This window comes from Pyrus communis, chromosome 1, assembly GCF_963583255.1.
Source record: "Pyrus communis chromosome 1, drPyrComm1.1, whole genome shotgun sequence".
Classification (NCBI taxonomy): domain Eukaryota; kingdom Viridiplantae; phylum Streptophyta; class Magnoliopsida; order Rosales; family Rosaceae; genus Pyrus; species Pyrus communis.
The window spans coordinates 33,817,515-33,842,436 of NC_084803.1; the positions used below are offsets into that span (position 1 = coordinate 33,817,515).

The window sequence follows — 24,922 nt, forward strand, 5'->3', positions numbered from 1 at the left end:
AAACGAGCTACCTAGAAAGAAAAAGGTAGGGCCCAAGAAATAGAGGCCTACATGGATGCTGATCTAGTATGGCGCAGTGCATATGGGACACCATAACCCTCGAGCTAGTGTCACAGTTTGGGCTAAAGGGGCTGCTATGGGCTACATCATGCAAGCCCAAAACCGATGTTGGGTTTTATGCTTAGGCCTAGAAGGGTTTAGGCCCAAAAGGTCGTAGGTCAAACTGAACACAAATCTTAGCCGTGTTAGGTGTGCGCATTGAAGAAGATGTTCGGCGCCACCACTTATGGTGGTTGTGTCTGGGTTGTTGGGACTCAGGGCGAGTCACGGTAATCATGGACAACCACGAAGATGGTTTAATCTCAATGTTTCAACAACCAAAACCCTAGAAAATTTCAAATCAAATTTTTGAAAAAATTCCCACGAATCTTGGTCCAATTTCGATGTGGGACGACTTCTGGTCATTGGCAACGTGAACGAAATGTGCAGGGTGATAGTTGCAGGCCATGTGGTCGATATAGACAAGGACAACGTCAATTGTGTCAGGTTTTTTGGGTTTCTACCTGGAGTTCTTGGCTCCAGGTTTGGGACTCTTAGCTTCGGCACATCTCAACCATCAAGCTACAAGCTTGGGCATGGGTTCAAAGAACCTAGTCTGTGGTTTCTGATTTCTTTTGTTTCCCTTTTTCTTTTTATTTATTTTTTAACTCAATTCATATACAACTTAATTCAAAGCATATTCAATTCAATAGTTTAATGCATGTACATATATTTGATGCAATTCATGGATAATATCAAATTCACATAATTCAACAATTATGAATATAATGCATAAACAATTTATGTAGAATCTAAAATTCGAAAAACGTAAAGTTGGGTCATGCATTATGGTGAATGTTCATGCTATCAGGACTGCAAAAATATCGAGATAAAAATTGTTGTTTTGAAAGAACCTGATTGCTTGATGATATGGATGAATTGGTTTGATGCAGAAAATTTCCTCGTCAAATTCCTAACCACAATGGTAGGAGCATGCTAATAACGTGTTGTAACCTATTTTATCTGACAAGGGTAAGGGGCCGGCGGCAAGGAGAAGAGAGATTGAGAGAGGTGTTTGTAGAATTGTAGGGGAATGTGTATGTTATCCCTCCTACATAGTACCTTTATTTATATTAGTAAAAGAGAGAAGAAATTCCTTCATCCGCAAGGAATACAAGTTGCAATAGGAAAGGATAACTAGAATCAAATCTAATCTAGAATTTACACAATTACATATAAACTAGGAAAGTTTACAACAAAAATATAATTTTTGTACCATTGAAGATGAAACATTATAGCCCTGCACTATTCGTTTAAAACTATATTTTTAGGATGTTATATTTAGAAACGAGGGCTAAGGCCTGGTTTGGTACTGAGGTGATTCTCAAAAAAACTAGTATAAAACAAAGCTGGGAGCTGTTTTTGTGTTTGGTAAACATTTAGCTTCAGCTTTTTTTTTTCATAGTTTTGGGTGAAAAAAAGCCAAAAACAAGAAGCTGCAAAACTCAGCTTTGAAAAACCGGTTTTTTTTCACATCTGTTTTACATAAAAGTTTACCAAACACTACAATGATGCTTTTTTTTTTTTTTTTTCAAAAGCACTTTTATAAAAAAGTTTACCAAACACTCTACTATTTTATTTCTCAGCTGCTTATTCTCACAGCACAGCAGAAGCAGCTTTTTTTTCAAAGCACAGTAATACCAAACTAGCCCTAAATCTGCTATAATCATTAGAGAAGGCCTAAAGTACTTTGAGGTGCATGGCTTAAGTTTTTCTTTTTGTTTGATTACGAAAAAGTTTAATATTGAAGATATATGTTCACACAAGTGTCTCAATCACCCCGTGACGAGACGGAACCGCTCATGTGACATACCAATTGGTGATCCCTTTCCTCTTGTAATTACTAGAAAAAGATGGACAACAATTGAAAACTTCAAATCATGCATTAAAAAAAAAGATTGATATATAAAGAACTTAATGGAGGGATAGTGATGTAATAGGGTGGCGGTGTGGGGTGAGGGGAAGGTTTGGGGTGGTTAGGTTTTTGGTTTGGGCAATGTTGTCTATCTTGTACAAAATTTAGTGTACAAATTTAATCTCTTTAGCAATTTTTTTTTGTTTTTTTTTATCTACCAAATTTAGGTTACTATTTCTAAACTTTCAAGGATGTAAGTGTAAGGTCATGCCATATATCCGGTTACCCACCCCAAAATTTATTATTCCTCCTTTCTTTAATTTCCACGTAAATCATCCAAATACCTTTCAATTTTTCGTTGGGCAAATACCCCCATTAATGTATCTTAGTTTGTATTACTCCGAATGCCCTCGTAAGACAGAAAAATTGGGAACACTTGGTGGTGTATCTTGGTTTTTCAATTTCTAATGTCACGAAGAGATCAAGTCCTATGGAATTTGGGTACCTAAGTATATTACTTCTCTCGCACCATGATTCATGTGCATGAGTTAGAAATATGTAAAACCGTATTTTTTTTGGAAAAATTAGTATCCGGTCCCTAATTTTTAATGTTCATTGATTAAGACCTTATTAGTTTTTAGATTTTAATCAAAGTCCTTAGCATTAATATATTAATGAATTACATGTATGTGACAGCCCGTTCCGGATTTTCGAACCGTAGGGGTGAAATGACGATTTTGCCCCTATTATGGTTGTTTCGTTGTGTGGTTGTTTTTGGGTGTTGCTTGGCTGGTTTTGGACCACACACACACCACACTCACTCACCCTCTCTCCCTGCCCTGTCTCGAGCCTTCTCTCTCTCCCATTCCTATTCTTCTTGTACGGACGACAGCCAAAACCATTGAAACCTTCACAGATCGAGGAAACAAATTACATATTCGTGCTCGTGAGGTCCTTGGGAGTTCAACCTTACCCATTTCAAGTAATGATACCTTCGTTTTCACGTCGAACTCGGGATACCCCGATTTGGTCACTGTTCATGCACACGTTAATTCTTGTGTGTTTTGGGAATTTCAAGCTTGTAGGAAGCTTGGTGAGGTCCTTAGGAGGCTCGGGGTGGTTCGTTTGAAGGTTTTGGACGTCGGGATCGTGAGTTTCAAGCTTGGCCAGAGTTGGTGGTGTTTTCTCGGCGAGTTTCCGTGGGTTTTAGTGCTTGAAAGTGGTATGGATTTGTTCCTCTTGTTATAAGCTTCATTTTGGTACCAATTTTGTGAAATTTGGTTGAAAAACGAAGAAGATACAAGGTTTTGAAGTTTTCTCGGTTTTCCGGCGTCGACGATGGCGCCGAATTTTGGCCGAAGAAGACGACGGAATATTCCTTCAGTTTGAATGGAATATTCCTAGCGGCGTTAACGGAATCCGTCAGATTTAACGGAATATTCCTGACGGCGTTAACTGACGCCGTCAGTGTGCCAGGCACGTGCCTGCGCGTGGGCGGCGCGTGCGGCGTCAGAAAATTTTTCTAAAAATATGGGGATGTTCCTGAGGTTGAGTATATCACGTTGGTGTATTCATACACCCCATTTGAGCATTGTATGAGAAGTTATTTCGTGATGTTGGTTATGCGCTTTAAAATTAACGTTTTTATAGTTGTTTCGCATATAGGTGAGACCTATCCTAAGGACGAGCGCGGTCACTCGAGGCAAGGGGGTTACGACCCTTCTACATACCAGTGAGTGGGCTTTTGGTTTTCCATATATACTTATGCTTTTCCCAGAAAGTAAAATGAAACGTTTATACGTTTATATGCCATGCTTATTGTTTGCCATTTATTTACGCATTATTAGTCGCATATGTATAAATATGTTTGGTGCTGTGGACGCACAGGTAAGTGCTAGGTGAGTTATGATTTATGTTTATATTCAGTAGTGATTTGAGATGTATAGAGAGCTCATAACCTGTACCCCCGGTGTTAGTGCTCCTGCCCAGAGTTAGGCATAGTCCTTCACGTGATGTTCACCTCCCGCACCGCACGCTCATCTTGGATCCAAGTTAGGTGCACAGTCCTGTCGTACATACCACTTTAGGTGGTTCCGACTCTTAGGTGACCCGCGATTAGTCGCCCAGCCTTCACGTGATCGTTGCACTTGAGCGTACTTATTGTACACCCAGTCCTATCGTACAGACCACTTTAGGTGGTTCCGACTCGTGTGCAGGTATAGCTAGTGAGTTAGAGATTTGAGCTCTAGATTTAGCCGTACAGGTCACGTTAGGTGACTCCGGCTGACAGATTACATGGCATTGATTTGACATTACCTGAGCACTTGCATTTTATTTTAAGGCTTTTGGCATGGCATATTTCTAAGCATGACTTATTTATATGTATATTCTATTTTTTTTTCTGGGAAGTATACAGGTTTTACGGCGAAGGGTTAGAATCTTGTTTATGAAATGGTTTTTGAAAAGCTTTGTTTTTGCCCACTCACACTTTTTGTTTTGCGCCCCTCCAGGTTCTAGTTGGCTAGTACTTGTGGTGGCTCCCCAAAGGATTTTCCCGACATATCTAACAGATTATCACCAGTGTAGGACCACCTTTGGGTGTGTTTATGTTGTGTTGTTTCTCCCAGACTACATTAGGTCTTCGTGCTCTGAACTTTGTTTTCACACTTACGCTTGCACATGTATGTACTTACTTTGTGTAAAGCTGGTTTTTATTTATTCATACTTTTATTATTATTCTATTAGCTTCCGCACTGTGTACATGGTTACGTCACTTCCACGTGACGGCTAGCATGCCCTAATCTCGATCGGTGTGTCAGTTTGGTATCAGAACCTAGGTTTGGTAGTCCTGTACTTTTGTGAGTATTCTAATGGTTTTGGTGTCTTCTGCCAGAATTATGCCGCCTCATCAGGAACCACGTCGCTCTGCTGAGCCTAGTTTCCCCGATGTAGCTCAGCTGGGGAAAGCTATCGCTACAGCTATTCATTCGACACTCCGCCCTCCCCAGAGGACTCTTCTGGAGACTATGTATAATCTGAAGTTGGATAAGTTCGAAGGCAACGAGGGTTTTGAGGGTGCAGAGCGATGACTAGAACATATTGAGAAGACCTTTCGTGTTCTGCATAATTAGGGGAATCTCCCTGTTGAAAAATGGGTAGAGATGACATCGTGGTTTTTGGGTAAGGATTCTGTATCCTGGTGGGAGCAGGAACTTCGTCGTTTGTCTCAAGTGGAGAAGACTGATTGGGATGTATTCAGAGAGTTGTTCAGGAGAAGGTTTGTGCCTCTTGAGTATATTAACCGCAAAAAGCAGGAATTCACTGACTTGAGACAGGGGAAGTTGACAGCAAATGAGTACTACCTGAGATTTACTGATCTGTCTCGCTATCATCCGGATGTTGCTGGCAATCCGGCGGAGATGCTTCGTTGTTTCCATTTAGGCATTAAGAAGAAGTGGCGTTCGATGGCGACCACTACCCCTTGTGACACCTACCAGGAGTTTTATGAGATTCTGTTGAGAATTGAGGATTCAGAAAATATGCCGAGCAAGAGTGATGAGGAAGAGAAAGACGGTAATCAGAGGAAGATGATAAGGGCAAGGGTCAGGCATCGCTCGGACCTCGTAGGACCCAGAACTTCAAGAGGGGTGGCACTAGTTCTAACTCTTCTAGCGGTGGTTTTAGCGCCACTGGTCAGGGTCGTGGTGGTAGGTTTGCTGGTGGTGCTAGAGGCCAGAAACAGGGTGATGTTGGTAGAGGTAGGGCCTCAGTTTGCCGCAAGTGTAATAATCGGCATTTTGGTGAGTGTAGGCTGGGTAGCGGTGGTTGCTTTACTTATGGGCAGATGGGACATCGGGCTGCAAATTGTCCCCAGAGTCAGCAGAAACCCCAGCAGAAGCCCCAGCAGACTTTCTTGCCACCACCTGCACCGATTCAGCAGATTCCGGGTCCTGGTAGTTAAAGGCAGACGGGTCGAGGTGGTGCCTATTACTATCAGGGCGATGATGGTCCTTATGCCCCAGGACAATATCAATATCCCCAGGACCCATATTATCAGGGTGGTTATCCCCAGTATTCTGGTGGCTATATGCCGTATCCTTCAATTCCAGTAGGCGAGTCTCAGTGGTTTCAGGGAGGACAGACTCAGCAAGGGGAGATTGCTACGAGTAGTGCAGGGTCTTCGAGGCAGTCTGGTCAGCCCAGTCAGGGGCATGGTACACAGAGTCGTGGTGGCCAGACGAGCAAAGGTCGTCGTGGACGGCAGTAAACCCAGGGGCGTATTCATAACATCTCTCTGCAAGATGCTCAAAATAATCCCGACTTGATCATGGGTACGTTAAATATCCTTGGTTATTTTGCTAGAGTATTAATTGATTGTGGTGTTACAAATTCTGTGATTTCTCATACATTTGCTCAAGTGACGCAACCTCACCCTACACCTCTAGGGTATGATTTAAAGTTTGCTATGCCTAGAGGGGAGAGATGTATTGTAGATCGTGTGTACCCAGGATGTCCGATGACAGTGGAGGATGTTGTTATGCCAGCTGATCTTATCCCGTTGGATATTGTTGACTTTGATGTGATTCTGGGCACGGATTGGTTGCATTTCAATCGTGCCAATATTGATTGTTACGAGAAAATAGTTACGTTCCATCATCTTGGATTACCTGTGGTTACCTTCGTGGGCGAGCAGAATAGGGTGAGACATGGCGTTATTTCTGCTATGCGAGTGAAAAGGTTGTTATCTAAAAGTTGTCAAGGGTACTTAGCTCATGTGGTGTTGGATGAGGCTGCTCCTAGTAGAGTGGAGGATGTAAGGGTAGTCAGACATTTTCCTGATGTTTTCCCTGAGGATTTACCTGGCTTGCCGCCAGACCGAGACATGGAGTTCACCATTGAGTTGCTTCCAGGTACTACTCCTATTTCCTTGACTTCTTATCATATGTCTCCTGCTGAGTTAAGGGAATTAAAAGTTCAGTTGCAGGAATTAGTGGTTAAGGGTTTTATTCAGCCTAGTACTTCACCTTGGGGAGCTCCAGTGTTGTTTGTGAGAAAGAAAGACAAAACTTTGAGGCTATGTATTGATTACAGGCAATTGAATCGAGTAACGATTAAAAACCGTTATCCATTGCCGCGTATTAATGATTTGTTTAATCAGCTTCGAGGTGCTTGTGTATTCTCCAAGATTGACTTGAGGTCTGGATATTTTCAAATGAAGATTTGTAGGGATGATGTTCCTAAGACTGCTTTCAGGACTCGTTATGGTCATTACGAGTTTCTGGTTATGCCATGTGGATTGACGAATGCACCAGCTGCTTTTTTGGATTTGATAAACTGAGTATTCCAGCCATATTTGGATAGGTTTGTTATTGTTTTCATCGACGACATTCTGGTGTACTCTAAGTCTAAAGCGGAGCATGTTCGACATCTTACCTTGGTGTTGAAAAGGTTGAGGGAACACCAATTGTATGCTAAGTTTAGCAAGTGCCAGTTTTGGTTAGACCAAGTTGCATTTTTGGGGTACGTCATTTCAGCTCAAGGTATCTAAGTTAATCCTCAAAAGGTGGCAGCTGTGGAGAAATGGGAGCAACTGCGAACCGTCACTGAGGTGAGGAGTTTCCTTGGTTTAGCAGGGTATTATCGACGGTTTGTTAAGGATTTTTCTGTGATTGCTTTACCACTGACGAGATTAACAAGGAAAGATGTTAAATTTGAGTGGGATAATAAGTGTGAGTAGAGTTTCCAACAGTTGAAGTATTGTCTCACTCATGCACCTATTTTGGCGCTCCTAGACGATATTGGTGATTTCGAGGTCTATAGTGATGCTTCTTTAAATGGTCTGGGTTGTGTGTTGATGCAGCATGGTAGGGTAATTGCTTATGCTTCACGACAACTGAAACCTCATAAGTTGAATTACCCTACACATGATTTGGAGTTAGCAGCCATTATTTTTGTGTTGAAGCTGTGGAGACATTACCTCCCGGACTATATTAGGTCTTCGTGCTTTGAACTTTGTTTTCACACTTACGCTTGCACATGTATGTTCTTACTTTGTGTAAAGCTGGTTTTTATTTATTTGTACTTTTATTATTATTCTATTAGCTTCCGCACTGTGCACATGGTTACGTCACTTCCACGTGACGGCCAGCATGCCCTAATCTCAATCGGGGTGTGTCATGTAAGTTACATAATTTTTATAGTAAAAATTAGTAATTGATTTAGAGTTTTAATACTCACACCCTTATTAAACTCCTAATTAATTTCAATTCAAACATTTTCAAAATATAAAAATTAAAATTAGAATAAGTTTGTACCCATTAAATTTTTATATAAAAATGATATGTACCCATTCTTAAATATACTATTTTTTTATATGAAAATGTACCATTTTTTAAATATAAAATGTGCCCATTTTTTATATAAAATTCATTTAATTTTTTCTCTAATCCATTTTTTAAACTTATATGGGTACATTCTATTTTGTTGATTTAAGAATGTATCGATGTCAAGTTTAATAGAAGAAATGCTTAATAATTATTAAGCCTAATATCTTTTTTTTTTTTTTTTTTTTTTTTTTTTGAGTTTTTGAAATATGTACGCATGTATTGGTAAAATAATTTTTTCATTAGGTTTTTATGAACGTACCCATGTATACACATAATATATTGGAGAGTATAATTTATCTTTAATATTTTTAATCCCATAAATTGTGACAGCCCGTTCCGAAAATTTTAAAACGTACGCGTGAAAAGATGATTTTGCCCTTAGTGTGATTTTTACGTTGTGTGGTTGTCTTGAGTTGGTGTGGCTAGTTGTGGACCACACACACACTCTCCCATATTTTCCCTCATCCTTTCCCCCTATCCCTGCACCTGTCCCGTGCCATTTCCCTTCCCATTTTCATATCTAGGTGTACGGACACACTCCAAAACCCTTGTAATCTTCACAGATCGAAGAAACAAAGTACATATCCATGCTCGTGAGGTCCGTAGGAGTTCAACCATACCCATCTCAGCTTGTAGGAAGCTTGGTGAGGTCCTTAGGAGGCTCGGGGTGGTTCGTTTGAAGATTTTGGAAGTCGGGATCGCGAGTTTCTAGGTTGGCCGGAGTTGGGGGTATTTTCCCGGTGAGATTTCGTGGATTTTAGCACTTGAAAGTGTTGTTTCGCATCTAGATGATACCTATCCCGAGGACAAGCGTGGTTACTCGAGGCAAGGGGGTTACAACCCTTCCACATACCAGTGAGTGGGCTTTTGGTTTTCCGTATATACCTATATACTTATGTTTTTCCCAGAAATTGATTTGAAACATTATATGTTTATATGCCATGCCTATAGTTTGCCGTTTGTTTATGCTTTGTTAGTTGCATATATATATATATATATATGTTTGGTGCTGCGAACGCACAGGTAAGTGCTAGGTGAGTTGTGATTTATGTTTACATTCAGTAGTGATTTGAGATACATAGAGAGCTCATAACCTGCACCCCCGGTGTTAGTGCTCCCGCCCAGAGTTGGGCACAGTCCTTCACGTGATGTTCACCTCCCGCACCACACGCTTAGCTTGGATCCAAGTTAGGTGCACAGTCCTGTCGTACAGACCACTTTATGTGGTTCTGACTCGTAGGTGACCCGTGATTATTCGCCCAGCCTTCACGTGATCGTAGCACTTGAGCGTATATATATATATTACACCCAGTCTTGTCGTACAGACCACTTTAAGTGGTTCCGACTCGTGTGCAGGTCTAGTTAGTGAGACGGAGATTTGAGCTCTAGAATCAGCCGTACAGGTCACATTAGGTGACTCCGGCTGACAGAATATATGATATTGATGTGATATTACCTAAGCACTTGCATTTTACTTTGAGGTTTTGGCATAGCATATTCCTGAGCATGACTTATATATATATATATATATATATGTTATTTTCTAGGAAGTATACAGGTTTTACGGCGAGGGGTTAGAACTTATTTATTAAATGGTTTTCGAAAAGCTTTGTTTTTGCCCACTCACACTTTTGTTTTGCACCCCTCCAGGTTCTAGTTGGCTAGCACATTTGGTGGCTTCCCTGAGGATTTTCCCGGCATATCTGACAGACCACCGCCAGTGTAGGACCACCTTCGGGTGTGCTTTTGTTATGTCGTTTCTTCTGGACTGCATTAGGCTTTCTTGCTCTGAACCTAGTGTTCCCCCTTACGCTTGCACTTGTTCATTATTACCTTGTGTCAAGCTAGTTTTTATTTATTCGCACTATTTATTATTTTATTAGCTTCCGCACTGTGCACATGGTTACGTCACTTCCACGTGACGGCTAGCATGCCCTGATCTCGATCGGGGTGTGTCAGTTTGGTATCAGAGCCTAGGTTTGGCAGTCATGTGCTTTTGTGAGTATTCTAATGGTTTTGGTGTCTTCTGTCAGAATTATGCTGCCTCGTCGGGAACCACGTCACTCTGCTGAGCCTAATTTCCCCGATATTGCTCAGCTGGGAGAAGCTATTGCTACAGTTATTCATTCGGTGATCCGCCCTCCCCAGGGGACTCCTCTAGAGACTATGTATAATTTGAAGTTGGATAAGTTCGAAGGCAACGAGGGTCATGAGGGTGCGGAGCAATGATTAAAGCATATTGAGAAGACTTTTCGTGTTTTGCATAGTCAGGGGAATCTCCCTGTCGAGAAGTGGGTAGAGATGACATCGTGGTTTTTGGGTAAAGAGTATGCGTCCTGGTGGAAACAGGAACTTCGTCGTTTGACTCCAGCTGAGAAGACTGATTGGGATGTATTTTGAGAGTTGTTCAGTAGAAGGTTCGTGCCTCCTGAGTATATTGATCGCAAGAAGCAGGAATTCACTGAGCTGAGACAGGGGAAGTTGACAGCGAATGAGTACTACTGGAGGTTCACTGATTTGTCTCGCTATCATCCTGAGGTTGTAGGCAATCCGGCGGAGATGCTTCGTCGTTTCTGTTTAGGCACTAAGAAGAAGTGGCGTTCGATGGCGACCACTACCCATTGTGATACCTACCAAGAGTTTTATGAGATTCTGCTGAGAATTGAGGATTCAGAAAATATGTCGAGCGAGAGTGAGGAGGAAGAGAAAGATGGCAATCAGAGGAAGGATAATAAGGGTAAAGGTCAAGCGTCGCTCGGACCTCGTAGGTCACATAACTTCAAGAGGGGTGACACTAGTTCTAGCTCTTCTAGCGGTGGTTTTAGCGCCACTGGTACGTGGAGGTAGGTTTGCTAGTGGTGCTAGAGGTCAGAGACAGGGTGATGCTGGTAGAGGTAGGGCCCTAGTTTGCCGCAAGTGTAATAATCGGCATTTTGGTGAGTGTAGGCGAGGCAGCAGTGGTTGCTTTACTTGTGGGCAGATGGGACATCGGGCTGCAAATTGTCCCCATAGTCTGCAGCAGAAGCCGCAGCAGACTTTCTTGCCACCACCTATACCGATTCAGTAAATTCCGGGTCCGGGTAGTTATGGGCAGACAGGTCGAGGTGGTGCCTACTACTATCAGGGCGATGCTGTTCCTTATGCCCTGCGACTGTATCAGTATCCCTAGGACCCATATTCCCAGGGCGGTTATCCTCCGTATTCTGGCGGCTATACGCCGTATCCCCAGTTCCAGCAGGTGGGCCTCAATGGTTTCAGGGAGGACAGATTCAGCAGGGGAGATTACTACGAGTAGTGCGGGGTCTTCGAGGCAGTTTGGTCAGCCCAGTCAGGGGCGTGGCACTCAGAGTCGTGGTGGCCAGATGAGCAGAGGTTGAGATAGATGACAGCAGACCCAGGGGCGTATTCATAATATTTCTCTGCAGGACGCTCAAAACAATCCAGATTTGATCATAGGTACGTTAAATATCCTTGGTTATTTTGCTAGAGTATTAATTGATTGTGGTGCTACACATTCTATGATTTCTCATACATTTGCTCAGGTGACGCAACCTCGCCCCACACCTCTAGGTTATGATTTAGAGTTCGCTATGCCTAGAGGGGAGAGATGTATGGTAGATCGTGTGTACCCAGGATGTCCAGTGATAGTGGAGGATGTTATGCCAGCTGATCTTATCCCGTTAGACATTGTTGACTTTGATGTGATTCTGGGCACGGATTGGTTGCATTTCAATCGTGCCAATATTGATTGTTACGGGAAAATAGTTACGTTCCATCATCCTGGACTACCTGTGGTTACTTTTGTGGGCGAGCAAAGTGGGGTGAGACATGGCGTTATTTCAGCCGTGCGAGCAAAGAGATTGTTATCTAAAGGTTGCCAGGGGTACTCAGCTCATGTGGTGTTGGATAAGGCTCCTCCTAGTAGAGTAGAGGATTTAAGGGTAGTCAGACATTTTCCCGATGTTTTCCTTGAGGATTTACCTAATTTACCGCCAGACCAAGACATGGAGTTCACTATTGAGTTGCTTCCAGGTACCAATCCTATTTCCTTGACTCCTTATCGTATGGCTCCCGCTGAGTTAAGGGAATTGAAAGTTCAGTTGCAGGAATTAGTGGATAAGGGTTTTATTCAGCCTAGTACTTCACCTTGGGGAGCTCCAGTATTGTTTGCGAGGAAGAAAGACGGAACTTTGAGGCTATGCATTGATTATAGGCAATTGAATCGGGTGACAATTAAAAACCGTTATCCGTTACAGCATATTGATGATTTGTTTGATCAGCTTCGAGGTGCTTGTGTATTCTCCAAGATTGACTTGAGGTCTGGATATTATCAGTTGAAGATTAGTAGGGATGATGTTCCTAAGACGGCGTTCAGGACTCGTTATGGTCATTACGAGTTTCTGGTTATGCCGTTTGGTTTGACGAATACACCAACTGCTTTTATGGATTTGATGAACCAATGTTCTAGCCATATTTGGATAGGTTTGTTATTGTTTTCATCGACGACATTCTGGTGTACTCTAAGTCTAAAGCGAAGCATGTTCGACATCTTACTTTGGTGTTGAAAAGTTTGAGGGAACACCAATTGTATGCTAAGTTTAGCAAGTGCCAGTTTTGGTTAGACCAAGTTGCGTTTTTGGGGCACATCATTTCAGCTCAGGGTATTTTGGTGGATCCTCAGAAGGTCGCAGCTGTGGAGAAATGGGAACAACCGCAAACCGTCACTGAGGTAAGGAGTTTCCTTGGTTTAGCAGGGTACTATCGACGGTTTGTTAAGGATTTTTCTGTAATTGCTTTACCACTGACAAGATTAACGAGGAAAGACGTTAAATTTGAATGGGATGATAAGTGTGAGTAGAGTTTCCAGCAGTTGAAGTATTGTCTCACTTATGCATCTGTTTGGGCACTCCCGGACGATAGTGGTGATTTCGAGGTTTATAGTGATGCTTCTTTGAATGGTCTGGGATGTGTGTTGATGCAGCATGGTAGGGTGATTGCTTATGCTTCGCGACAGTTGAAACCCCATGAGTTGAATTACCCTACACATGATTTGGAGTTAGCCGCCATTATTTTTGCATTGAAATTGTGGAGACACTACCTTTATGGAGAGAAATGTAAGATCTTTACAGATCATAAGAGGCTTCAGTATCTTTTTACGCAGAAAGATCTTAATCTTCGTTAGCGGAGGTGGATGGAGTTGCTCAGTGATTATGACTGCACGATTGACTATCACCCTGGTCATGCAAATGTAGTGGCTGATGCACTTAGCAGGAAATCTCAGGGTCGTATCAATGCGTTGTACGCTAGTCGTATTCCTCTTCTGGCAGACTTACGTTCTACGGGAGTGAGGTTGGAAGCAGAAGATTGAGATGTGGCTTTACTTGCTAATTTTCAAGTTAGGCCAATTTTAGTTGATCGGGTGCTTGAAGCTCAAGTGGCTGATAAAGAAACTCAATAATTGATCCAAGCTCAAGATCGAGGGAGGAGGAGAGACCTTAGAGTTCGTGATTCGGATGGCATGCTGATGCAGGAGAGTAGGATGTTTGTGCCTAATAATTTGGATTTAAAGAAAGCAATTCTCAATGAAGCACATATCTCGGCTTATGCCATGCATCCAGTAGCTATTAAAGTGTATCATACCATTCGACCGTTTTATTATTGGCCGGGTACGAAGAAGGAGATAGTTGAGTATGTGAATAGGTGTGCTGTTTGTCAGCAAGTTAAGGCGAAAATGAAGAAGCCGTTTGGGTTGTTGCAGCCGCTTCCCGTTCCAGAGTGGAAATGGGAAAACATTACTATGGATTTTGTGTACAAGCTTCCGTGTACACATAATGGCTTTGATGGCATTTGGGTGATTGTTGATCGTCTTACTAAGTCAACACATTTCATTCCAGTGAGGGAGAAGTATTCTTTGGGCCGATTAGCGGAGTTGTTCATCTCAAAGATTGTGAAGTACCATGGTGTCCTTGTGAGTATTGTCTAGGATCGTGATCTACGATTTACGTCTAAGTTTTGGGTGGCATTTCAGGAAGCTTTGGGTACGAGGCTACTTTATAGTACGGTGTATCATCCTCAGACGGATGGACAGTCAGAGAGAACCATTCAGACTTTGGAGGATATGTTGCGAGCTTCGGTATTACAGTTTGGTGATGCTTGGCACAAGCGGTTGGATTTAATGGAATTTGCCTACAACAACAGCTTTCATTCGAGTATCGGCATGGCACCATTTGAGGCATTGTATGGCAGATCTTGTCGCACACCGTTGTGTTGGTCGGAGGTCGGAGAAAGAGTTTTGGTGGGTCCGGAGATTGTTGAGGAGACTACTCAAAATGTTTAGGTGATTAAGTCTAACCTGAAGGCATCCTAGGATAGGCAGAAGAGTTTAGCAGATTGGCATGGTACTGACAAAGTGTATGAGGTTGGCGATTGGGTATTTCTGAAGCTTTCACCATGGAGAGGCGTTGTACGGTTTGGAAAGAAAGGTAAGTTAAGTCCCAGGTACATTGGACCATACATGGTCACTGAGCGAGTCGGCGAGGTAGCTTACAGGTTGGAGTTGCCTCCGGAGTTGGCTAGAGTACATAACGCTTTTCACGTGTCCATGCTTCGACATTATGTTGCTGATCCGTCTCATGTGATACCTCCTCAACCCTTGGAAATCAATCCGGATTTGACTTATGATGAGGAACCAGTGACGATCCGAGGAACAAGACGGTGAACTTAGTGAAAGTTTTGTGGAGAAATCATTCTGTGGAGGAAGCTACGTGGTAAACAGAAGATCGAATGAGAGATTTGTATCCTCGGTTGTTCTTTGATCACTAGGGGTTTGTTGTATGGTTGTTTAGAATTTCGGGACGAAATTCTAATAAGGTGGGTAGGTTGTGACAGCCCATTCTGAAAACTTTAAAACGTACGCGTGAAAAGACGATTTTGCCCCTAGTGTGATTTTTACGTTGTGTGGTTATCTTGAGTTGGTGTGGCTGGTTGTGGACCACACACACACTCTCCCATATTTTCCCTCATCCTTTCTCCCCTATCCCTGCACCTGTCCCGTGCCATTTCCCTTCCCATTTTCATATCTAGGTGTACGGACACACTCCAAAACCCTTGTAATCTTCACAGATCGAAGAAACAAAGTACATATCCATGCTCGTGAGGTCCGTAGAAGTTCAACCATACCCATCTCAGCTTGTAGGAAGCTTGGTGAGGTCCTTAGGAGGCTTGGGGTGGTTCGTTTGAAGGTTTTGGACGTAGGGATCGCGAGTTTCGAGGTTGGCCGGAGTTGGGGGTATTTTCCCGGCGAGATTTCGTGGATTTTAGCACTTGAAAGTGTTGTTTCGCATATAGGTGATACCTATCCCGAGGACGAGCGTGGTCACTCGAGGCAAGGGCGTTACGACCCTTCCACATACCAGTGAGTGAGCTTTTGGTTTTCCATATATACCTATATACTTATGTTTTTCCCATAAATTGATTTGAAACATTATACGTTTATATGCCATGCCTTTAGTTTGCCGTTTATTTATAAATGGTTAGTTGCATATATATATATATGTTTGGTGCTGTGAACGTACAAGTAAGTGTCAGGTGAGTTGTGATTTATGTTTACATTCAATAGTGATTTGAGATACATAAAGAGCTCATAACCTGCAGCCTGGTGTTAGTGCTCCCGCCCAGAGTTGGGCACAGTCCTTCACGTGATGTTCACCTCCCGCACCACACGCTCAGCTTGGATCCAAGTTAGGTGCACAATCCTGTCGTACATACCACTTTAGGTGGTTCCGACTCGTAGGTGACCCGCGATTATTCGCCCAACCTTCACGTGATCCTAGCACTTAAGCGTATATATATATTACACCCAATCTTGTCGTACAGACCACTTTAGGTGGTTCCGACTCGTGTGCAGGTCTAGTTAGTGAGACGGAGATTTAAGCTCTAGATTCAGCCGTACAGGTCACATTAGGTGACTCCGGCTGACAGATTATATGATATATGCGATATTACCTGAGCACTTGCATTTTACTTTGAGGTTTTGGCATAGCATATTCCTAAGCATGACTTATATATATATATATATATATATATATATGCTATTTTCTGGGAAGTATACAAGTTTTACGAGGAGGGGTTAGAACTTATTTATTAAATGGTTTTCGAAAAACTTTGTTTTTGCCCACTCACGCTTTTGTTTTGCGCCCCTCCAGGTTCTAGTTGGCTAGCACGTTTGGTGGTTTCCGTGAGGATTTTCCCGGCATATCTGACAGATCACCACCAGTGTAGGACCACCTTCGGGTGTGCTTTTGTTGTGTCGTTTCTTCTAGACTGTATTAGGCTTTCTTGCTCTGAACCTGGCGTTCCCACTTACGCTTGCACTTGTTCATTATTACCTTGTGTAAAGTTAGTTTTTATTTATTCGCACTATTTATATTATTATTTTATTAGCTTCCGCACTGTGCACATGGTTACGTCACTTCGACGTGACAGCCAGCATGCCCTGATCTCGATCGGGGTGTGTCATAAATTATGCATTTTATTTAAAATCTTATTAATATAAATAGCTACAAAATTTATTTTTAGTTTAAAAATAAAATAAATACATTATTACATTAATGTTAGGGACTTCCATCAAGAACTAAAAATCACAAAGGTTTTAATCAAAGAACATTGATAGTTAAGGACCGCTTCCAAAGTGTCCCATATTTTTATTAAACTTAATTATTATATATAATTACTAATTTATTGTTTTTTATATGTAACATTTATTTATTTTTTTTCTATTTCAGACGGTGTTCAATATTGACTTTGATAAACTGCTTGTGCTTTATTACGTTGATCGGCTGTGGATGATATAATTCAAAGAGTGGTTATTCGAGTTATGCACCTACTATTTTGATTACAAAAGTCATGAAGAAACTCTAAACTATCCACCCGATGAAGTTTATAATAGGAGGGACCAGTGGGAGTGGCTATGTGGACATTTTTAGAATTTATAAGTGTTTTAATTTTTTATTTTTATGCAACTTTTTTTAGGACAATTAAATGTGTTGAATATTTTAATACTGATATAGTAATTTTTTTTGCTAAGCTCATCTAATAATGTTTGATTAAAGGAAATTAAAAAAAATAAACAAATAAATTAATGTTTGGTTAATTAATTTGTTTTTTTTTAATTTAATTAAATTTTACTCGACGAACAATGCCGTTTGCTAAAATTATGCTAAACCGACGAAAACGTAATAAATATTAAGTTTTTTAATACTTTTCTGACTAATGTGGCCGTCGAGAGTAAATATTTTAACCAACGAAGTTGTCATCGATCAATAGTTCAATAATTTTTTGAAATAAAATATTATGTTTTATACGATCACCGACCTTTCATCGACTTAAAAGTACTTCGTCCGTCAAACTACAGCCAACTCAAGATTTCCCTCTAGAGTGTTGCCGCAATTGCCGTCGGGCGAAAGTTTTGTTTCAAGAAAATTGCGGTATGCAAATCTCCATCTTCAGTTTTGTCTATTTAAATATTAATTCGTTGAGTTCATATTCTGTTAAATTATCTGTTCGCATTTATTATTTATTAGCATATATAAATTGTCATTGATTGTTGATGATTATCTGACAAATATTATTTCAACTTTGACGTACAGTTGAAAAGAGTTAACTATACTAACATCCTTGTACGCAAATTAAAATGAAAACTAGAAGTGCATGTAAAGTTCGTTGCGCTCTCATAGTCAGAGAGAGTTGCCTTTAAAATTTACTGTGGAATCTTGTTGAGCTTGCAGTAACAATACTCGCCAAACTTCTTGGACTTGTACTTAGGTGGATTCTCGTCGTTCACAAGCTGGGAGAGAGGCCCTACTACGTGCTCCTGTGGAGGCTCCAAGAAAACTGGCCACGAGAGTCTTGCTTTCTCTTTATTCACCGTCGTTCTATGCAGGACACTTTTGTACCTTCCATTGCTCATTATCTACCATCAAATTGTTTATCATTTTATAAATTTCATTAACAAAAGAGGATAATGATGTCTACATACCCTTTTTAAATAATGCACATGCTCTGGCTTGCAACCAAAATCTAATCTACCATTAGGGTTCAACATAGAATTTAACATCTAATTTAAAAGATGATGACAATAATACAATTTTCTGACAAGTACTCTCCTTTATATGTGGTATATATTTTTAAAAAATTCCTCAATGCTTTGATGGAAGTTTTTCTTATTTACTGATATTTTTTTTTTTTATTTTATCCTCAAATCCCTAAGGTGACTAAAGTCTGCTTTTTCTAAAAACTAAATGGTGCATGGGTAGCTCAAAAAGTAGCTTATACTGAATACATTGCATACTATAAGCAGATGGGTTGCTTAAAAGTATGCATCATCTTTTATAGGATTAGTTATTGTAGACATTGAATGTTTGGCAACATAACAAGTAAGACTCTTCAATAAACATGAAATTACTTAAAAGTATGATTAATGAATGTCGATGCATGACAAGGAGGATTAACAAATAATGTGCATGTATATGTAAATGGGTTGCAAAGTATGGAGCTTCTTTTATAGGATTGATTATACACATAGAATGTTCGGAAACATAACACCTAACACTCTTGAGCGAGATGAAATTTCTTAAATAAATTTTTAATCAGAGAGAGATGAGCTAGAGAAATGTATACCTCCATTTGATCACCAATGTGGATGACAAGGGCATTAGGGATGTACTTAACATCGTACCAATGGCCGTCCCTGCATGCTTGGAGGCCTTGAACATCGTTGGGAACAAGAATGGTGAGTGCTGACATGTCAGTATGAGCCACAACCCCAAGAGCAAGGTCAGGACGGGGACATGGTGGGTAATAATTTATTTTTAGAAGGTAAACCAAGTCATCCCCACCAGCAGCCTTCTTTAACTCGTGTCCTTCAATCCCCAACCCTAAAGATAGCATCTTGAACAACTTGTCCACCACCTTGTGGAGATGATTCACATACTCCTCACTGGCCTCCCTGCACCCATCAACATTAATTTGAACAACCATTTCTAATTCACATTAGTGCTCTTTTGTAAAACTATATTCTTATATATACGCAAAGATTTTTTATTTTGAACAAACGATATTATCTACATTAAGATGAGGGATTTAGAAAAATGTCTTTTAGAAGATTAAAAATGAATTTTAGTCCCAGGACTATTTTAATGCCAAGATACACATTCAATGTCTCTTTTTTTTATATATAATTTTATTGTGTCCATGAATTAAATTTAATGAAAAATATTGTAAATTTTAATACTTGAAATTCAAATGAATTAGTTTTTATTTGTTGACATTTTCCATCACCAGTTTATGGTAAGTATCTTATGTAAGGAAATTTTTTGGTAGAGACTTTTCGGTATACTTATGTTTTTGCATATTTTCTTATGAGCTACTAATTCATTACAATATATTTAGGTATGAACATTTAAATACACTAGTTTAGCATAACATGTTTAGGTACGGACATTTTGGTACTCTAGTTTAGTATAATATATTTAGGTATAGACATTTTGGTACACTAGTTTAGTATAATATGTTTACGTACGGATTTTTCAATACACTTATGTTTTTGCATATTTTTTATGTGCCACTAATTAATTACAAAATATTTAGGTACCGACATTTCGGTACACTAGTTTAGGAAAATATATTATGATACGGACATTTTGGTACACTAACTAGAGGGAAGTTAAACAAAATTAATGAATTAAAATATGTATAAAAATAAATTTAAAATTTAATGTGGAGACATTAAATAAGATATCTGTAAATATTCAAACAAAAATGCAAGGCTTATTTTATTAACACCCCACAAATTGTTGAATAAACCCCACAACTTAATACACCCCACATTTGTTTTTTTAATTAAAAATTATCTTAATACACGGTACATATTTCCCCATAATACCCTCACACCCCACATTCTTAATATACACCTTACATTTTCTACATACACCCCATATTTCTCAAATCTTATAAAGCTTTTAATTTGGACAAAAAATGCCGACTAGAATTTTGACAAAAAATGCCGCATGGGATTTAAAGCATATGTGGGTTGTTTTTAATTCCACCATTAAAACACATGTCGTCTGTTTTTAATATTTTGTGGTAATTTTTGGTGTTTAATTCTTCATGTAATCCATGTCATCCTAAAAGATGAATACGAACATAGAAGCTTGAATAACACATCAAAAGCAAGATTAAATAATTATCGATGTCGTCAAAATTACTAAAATAATAAAAAATATGAAGTCTTACCTCATGTTAAGCTTCCGAAACATTGATTTCGTGTTTCATTCGTCAAAAATAATTTTTCGTAATCAACATGTTTGTAGTTTCATTGGTTAGGGTTTTGTTCAACAATGGAGGGTCGGAAGAGTTTTGATAGTTGAAGAAGATAAATAATACGTTAAAAGTGATTTGGGGTGTATATAAAATATTTTTTCAAAAACCTAATAAGGTCAAAATTGTCATTATATAGTAGGGTAAATAAGTCATTTAATATTAAATTTTAATATGGGGTGCTGATATAAAAAACCAAATGTAATACAAAATTGAATTAAGTACACATTAAAGGAATAAAATCAATATGTAATCTAACACTAGAATTTTATTAAATTTTAATCTTCTTCAAGGACTAAAGTTCAAAAACCCCTGTTTTAAATTCATTTCTAGTGTATTGGATCTATATTGAAACTTATATTCAATTTAATATTTTTATGTTCTGTATCAAATTTATGGATCTATATTCAAATTATATTCAAATTAATATTTTTATCTTCTGGCTAGTGGTCATTTACCACAGTGGTGAAAAGTGTTGAGCCAATCTATCGTGTGACAAAAAGAAAAATATTTTTATCTTCTGTATCACATTTACTGGTGTTACCAAAATCACTTCTTGTAAATTATGTCCATCCAAATTATGGTGCCATAATGCTTAAATTTATGGGCTAAATGTTAACTAATGAAACTGGCTGCTTACGCATATTTGAATGGCAGTTATGTGGATGGGGGGAGGCTTTTTTTTTTTTTTTTTTTTTTTTTTTAGGTCCACAAGATGTGAGAATTTTCTTTTGAGAAATTTTATTTAAACCCATATAACCTCTTTCTAAACCCAACTTACTCTTTAAACCCTTATTATTTTTAATTAAAGAATTAATATCTCTTTAAAGCCAAAGTTATTACCTAAATTACCCTCCCAAACTCAATTAAAAATGTAAATTTATCTTTACACCCATTTAGAAAATAAAATCTAAAATTAAATAATTTGGTGAAGTTTCTACTTGTTTATGAATCTTCCTTGCTTTCTTGATATTCATGTACCTGTGATTTTATTTGCATGTAGGAATAATAGATTTTCTTGAGCAGAAGAAGTTGCTTTAAAAGTTGTGTATTCAAAGAAACTCGAAATAAAAAATATTTTGGGTCCTTTGTCTCCCCTCCCACCTTGAGCTCTTTGAAACAAAGTTTTTAGCCCTTTGTCTCCTCTTAAGCTTTTAGCTAGTGACTGAGGTTTTTGAAATTTCTCTCTGAATTTTTCTATCAATTATTTCACTGCATCTTATTTGATTTTTTCGTTAAGTTTCAAATTTCCATCTGGAGCTTTTTTACAACACTATGGCATCTCCTATGTGTGCATCTTATTTGATCTTTTTTTGTATAATCTTCCTAGTAAAGCAAAGACCCCTTAATTTTCATGGGCTATCAACTTATTCATGCAAGGTCAATGATAGCATGGTAACTAATGCATGCTTAATATGGGAGGACAAACTAGTACGGCAACAAATTGTAATGCCAAAGAAACAGTTTTTTCTTTCTAATATGCCAAACAAATTATTAATACTTCTACTTTCCATATAAAGGGTTTAGTATCCAAGAAATTTGGTGTCTGCAACAAATTATTAATACTTTCATTGTGATTGTTGCAAAATAAGATTTCGTATCAAGTAAATTTGGTGCCTGCAACATCTTTTATAACATTTGCACTATTTCCCATAGAAAGTTTAACAAACTATGTGCAACCTGGATTGACGAAAAAAAAAAAATGAAACGCAAATACTAATCTTCTAAACTCTAAAAAATTGAAATTAAACGATTTTTTTTTTTTTTTTTCACAAATTGATTTATACCTTAGTTGGAGTATTTAAAACTTCAAAAGCACCATCTATCGATTAAAAAAAAAAAGCTTGTTTTTCTCTATAAGAGTTATTAGGGTTTTAGCCGGATTGAGTTTAGAATAAACAAGGAGTGATGGTGGGTTTAATTATAGGGTGTGAGTTTATTGATAAATTTAAGTTTTATTGTTAATTTTATATTGTATTTTATGGTAATTATACAATATGATAAAAAAGACTATTAACATTTAAAATTTAAGTTGGGTGTAAAAAGAGGTTATGTGGGTTCAACTAAAATTTCCCTTTTCTTTTTCCTAAGCCAATTAATTACGTGATTTACAAATGTGATCCTGTATATGTATCGCTAAATCCTAAAATGTAATTTCTTACGCAAATTAAGTATTGTGTTGTATTATTTTACATATTACAAAGTAGAGAATGTAGATTATAATCATAATATTGTGGTATAAATAGATCATTGTGTTAAAGAAAAACATATAGCTCACATGATGATGGTCACGAGGAGGCTGAAATGTCTCAGTGAGGCTTCTCAGTCCTATAACGATGGACTATCGTGGCATATGCACCAACTAGTCCCTTTTTGAAAGAGAGAAGAAAAAAAAAAAATAGACGTGCAACATTTCACTTTATTTTTCTTTCTTTGTACTTACTCATTTTTTTTTTTTTATGGGTAATTTCATCCTGCTCGTGGCCACATTCAAGCAAACTCACCAGCTCAAAGCTAGGAGAGGTTTGACAAGAGCTAGAATACCATATTACTGCTCAAAATAAAGTGAGTCGACTAACCTGTAAGAAGGAGGGTTTTTAGGCCAGAACTGGTAGTTAATGGCAGAAGGAGGCCAAACCCTATGAAATAAATGGTCCACCCACCCTTTCTTGCCTTCCAGTTCCTTCTGAAGCCGTGTCCCGTACCCTTCCACAGACTTGGAATCTGGAGGCTTAGCATAAAGCTCCTTTTCCTCTTGTGGAAGCTCAAAAAATGTCCTCCCCACCTCTTGCAACTTTTTTATGGCCTCATTGGGAATGTCATGGTTCACAATTTGGTACATGCCCCAGTCACGGCTTGCCTCGACAATTTGGTTGAGGATCTTTTCATCGTCCTGGATGCTAAAATCAATTGTAGGGCACTCCAGGGTTGTCCCATGTACGGTTGTGATTCCTGGTTGCTCATTCTCTGACCTAATGAACTCCGCCGGGATTTCGTCCTTGGATATTGAAGCAATGTTTTGCACTCTCTCATGCGCATGCATTTCGTATATGTCTTCTGGATATTTCGATGGATTGCCTGAGCAAAACAAATTTGAAAGATGCTGTGACGGTTTTTTTGCGGTGTTTTCTCGGGTCACAAAGTCATAAGCTTGCCATGAAGCACGTATTTATATTTGTGTGGCAGCAAACCTTTCAAACAGAATTTCAGAAAGGTGGTAATGCATGACTGAAAATGTGGGAGGGGGGTGGACGTGGCTCATTGCTTTTCACTAGCTTAATTAGATAGTTTAACTACCCCCTCTCGCACGTTCAAATAAAAAATAAAAATAAAGCTATTTTTATAGCCCCTCTCTCTCCTAATATAACTCTCTTAAAAGGAAAGAAAATGAAATCTATCTTAATGAACATTCCTAATATAACCATAAACTCGAAACTACCCTAGATGTGTTTATTTATTTATTTTTTTTTTTTGTCTGTTAACTTTCAATGGCTATGGATGTAGGCACTGCCATAAAACCAATTGATACTAGTAGGAGTAATCCAACTACAAGCCCATGCCAAGTTCCTTCTCTTCCCAATGTGAGTATAATACCCAACAAGCCCCCTCACTATAACAAATTTTCAAGTATAGTACGTTGACAACACAAATCGGATGACATGGAGCACGTGTGACCTTTGAGCTTCAAACATGGGACAACCTGCTTTGATATGATAAGAAAAGTTGAGGTTCCACAATAAAACCAATTGATAATATGAGAAGTAGGCTAACTACTTATAAACCTCTACAAAAATCCCTTCTTTTTCCAATGTAAGATTAATACCCTCAACATTATAGAACCAATACCTTTTGGGGTGAACTTATAGAACCAATTTAAGTTCAAAGTTGAGTTTAACAATAGCGGCCAAAACTTCATGCCAACTTATAACAACTAAACCTAATCCATCACACGACTAACAACCCAAAAATTCATGTCCAAATCTCGTTAATGATCTAAAACAATAGCAACGAAATCTTACTTTCAATTTTTCAACAAATTCAAGCATGATAAGTCAGACATGTATAGGGTTGTTCTATGAAGGTATTTCCCATATAACTTTATCTGAGAGATATTTAATGTCGTTTGTTCTAAATTTTATTATTCACAAAATATGACACCACTAGAAATCTAATTGTAATAAAAATAAAATAAGCGAACATGTTATTG

The 24,922-nt window shown here is 38.9% G+C and overlaps 2 protein-coding genes across 2 annotated transcripts; one reads left to right on the forward strand and one right to left on the reverse strand.

The window, feature by feature from the left end:
- Positions 1-10,641: 10,641 nt before the first annotated feature.
- Positions 10,642-13,708, forward strand: LOC137726236 (uncharacterized). The gene is made up of 7 exons (XM_068465132.1): positions 10,642-10,731; positions 10,789-11,173; positions 11,287-11,712; positions 12,184-12,372; positions 12,502-12,627; positions 12,996-13,069; positions 13,523-13,708. Exons 1-7 carry the CDS (start codon positions 10,642-10,644, stop codon positions 13,706-13,708), a joined length of 1,476 nt encoding a protein of 491 aa, XP_068321233.1.
- Positions 13,709-17,905: 4,197 nt separating this feature from the next.
- Positions 17,906-23,894, reverse strand: LOC137715265 (flavonol synthase/flavanone 3-hydroxylase). The gene is made up of 3 exons (XM_068454528.1): positions 23,295-23,894; positions 19,018-19,345; positions 17,906-18,310 (listed from the first exon to the last, which is right to left on the reverse strand). The coding sequence occupies exons 1-3, from the start codon at positions 23,756-23,758 to the stop codon at positions 18,098-18,100; spliced, it is 1,005 nt and encodes a 334-aa protein (XP_068310629.1). The 5' UTR covers positions 23,759-23,894; the 3' UTR covers positions 17,906-18,097.
- Positions 23,895-24,922: the final 1,028 nt, after the last annotated feature.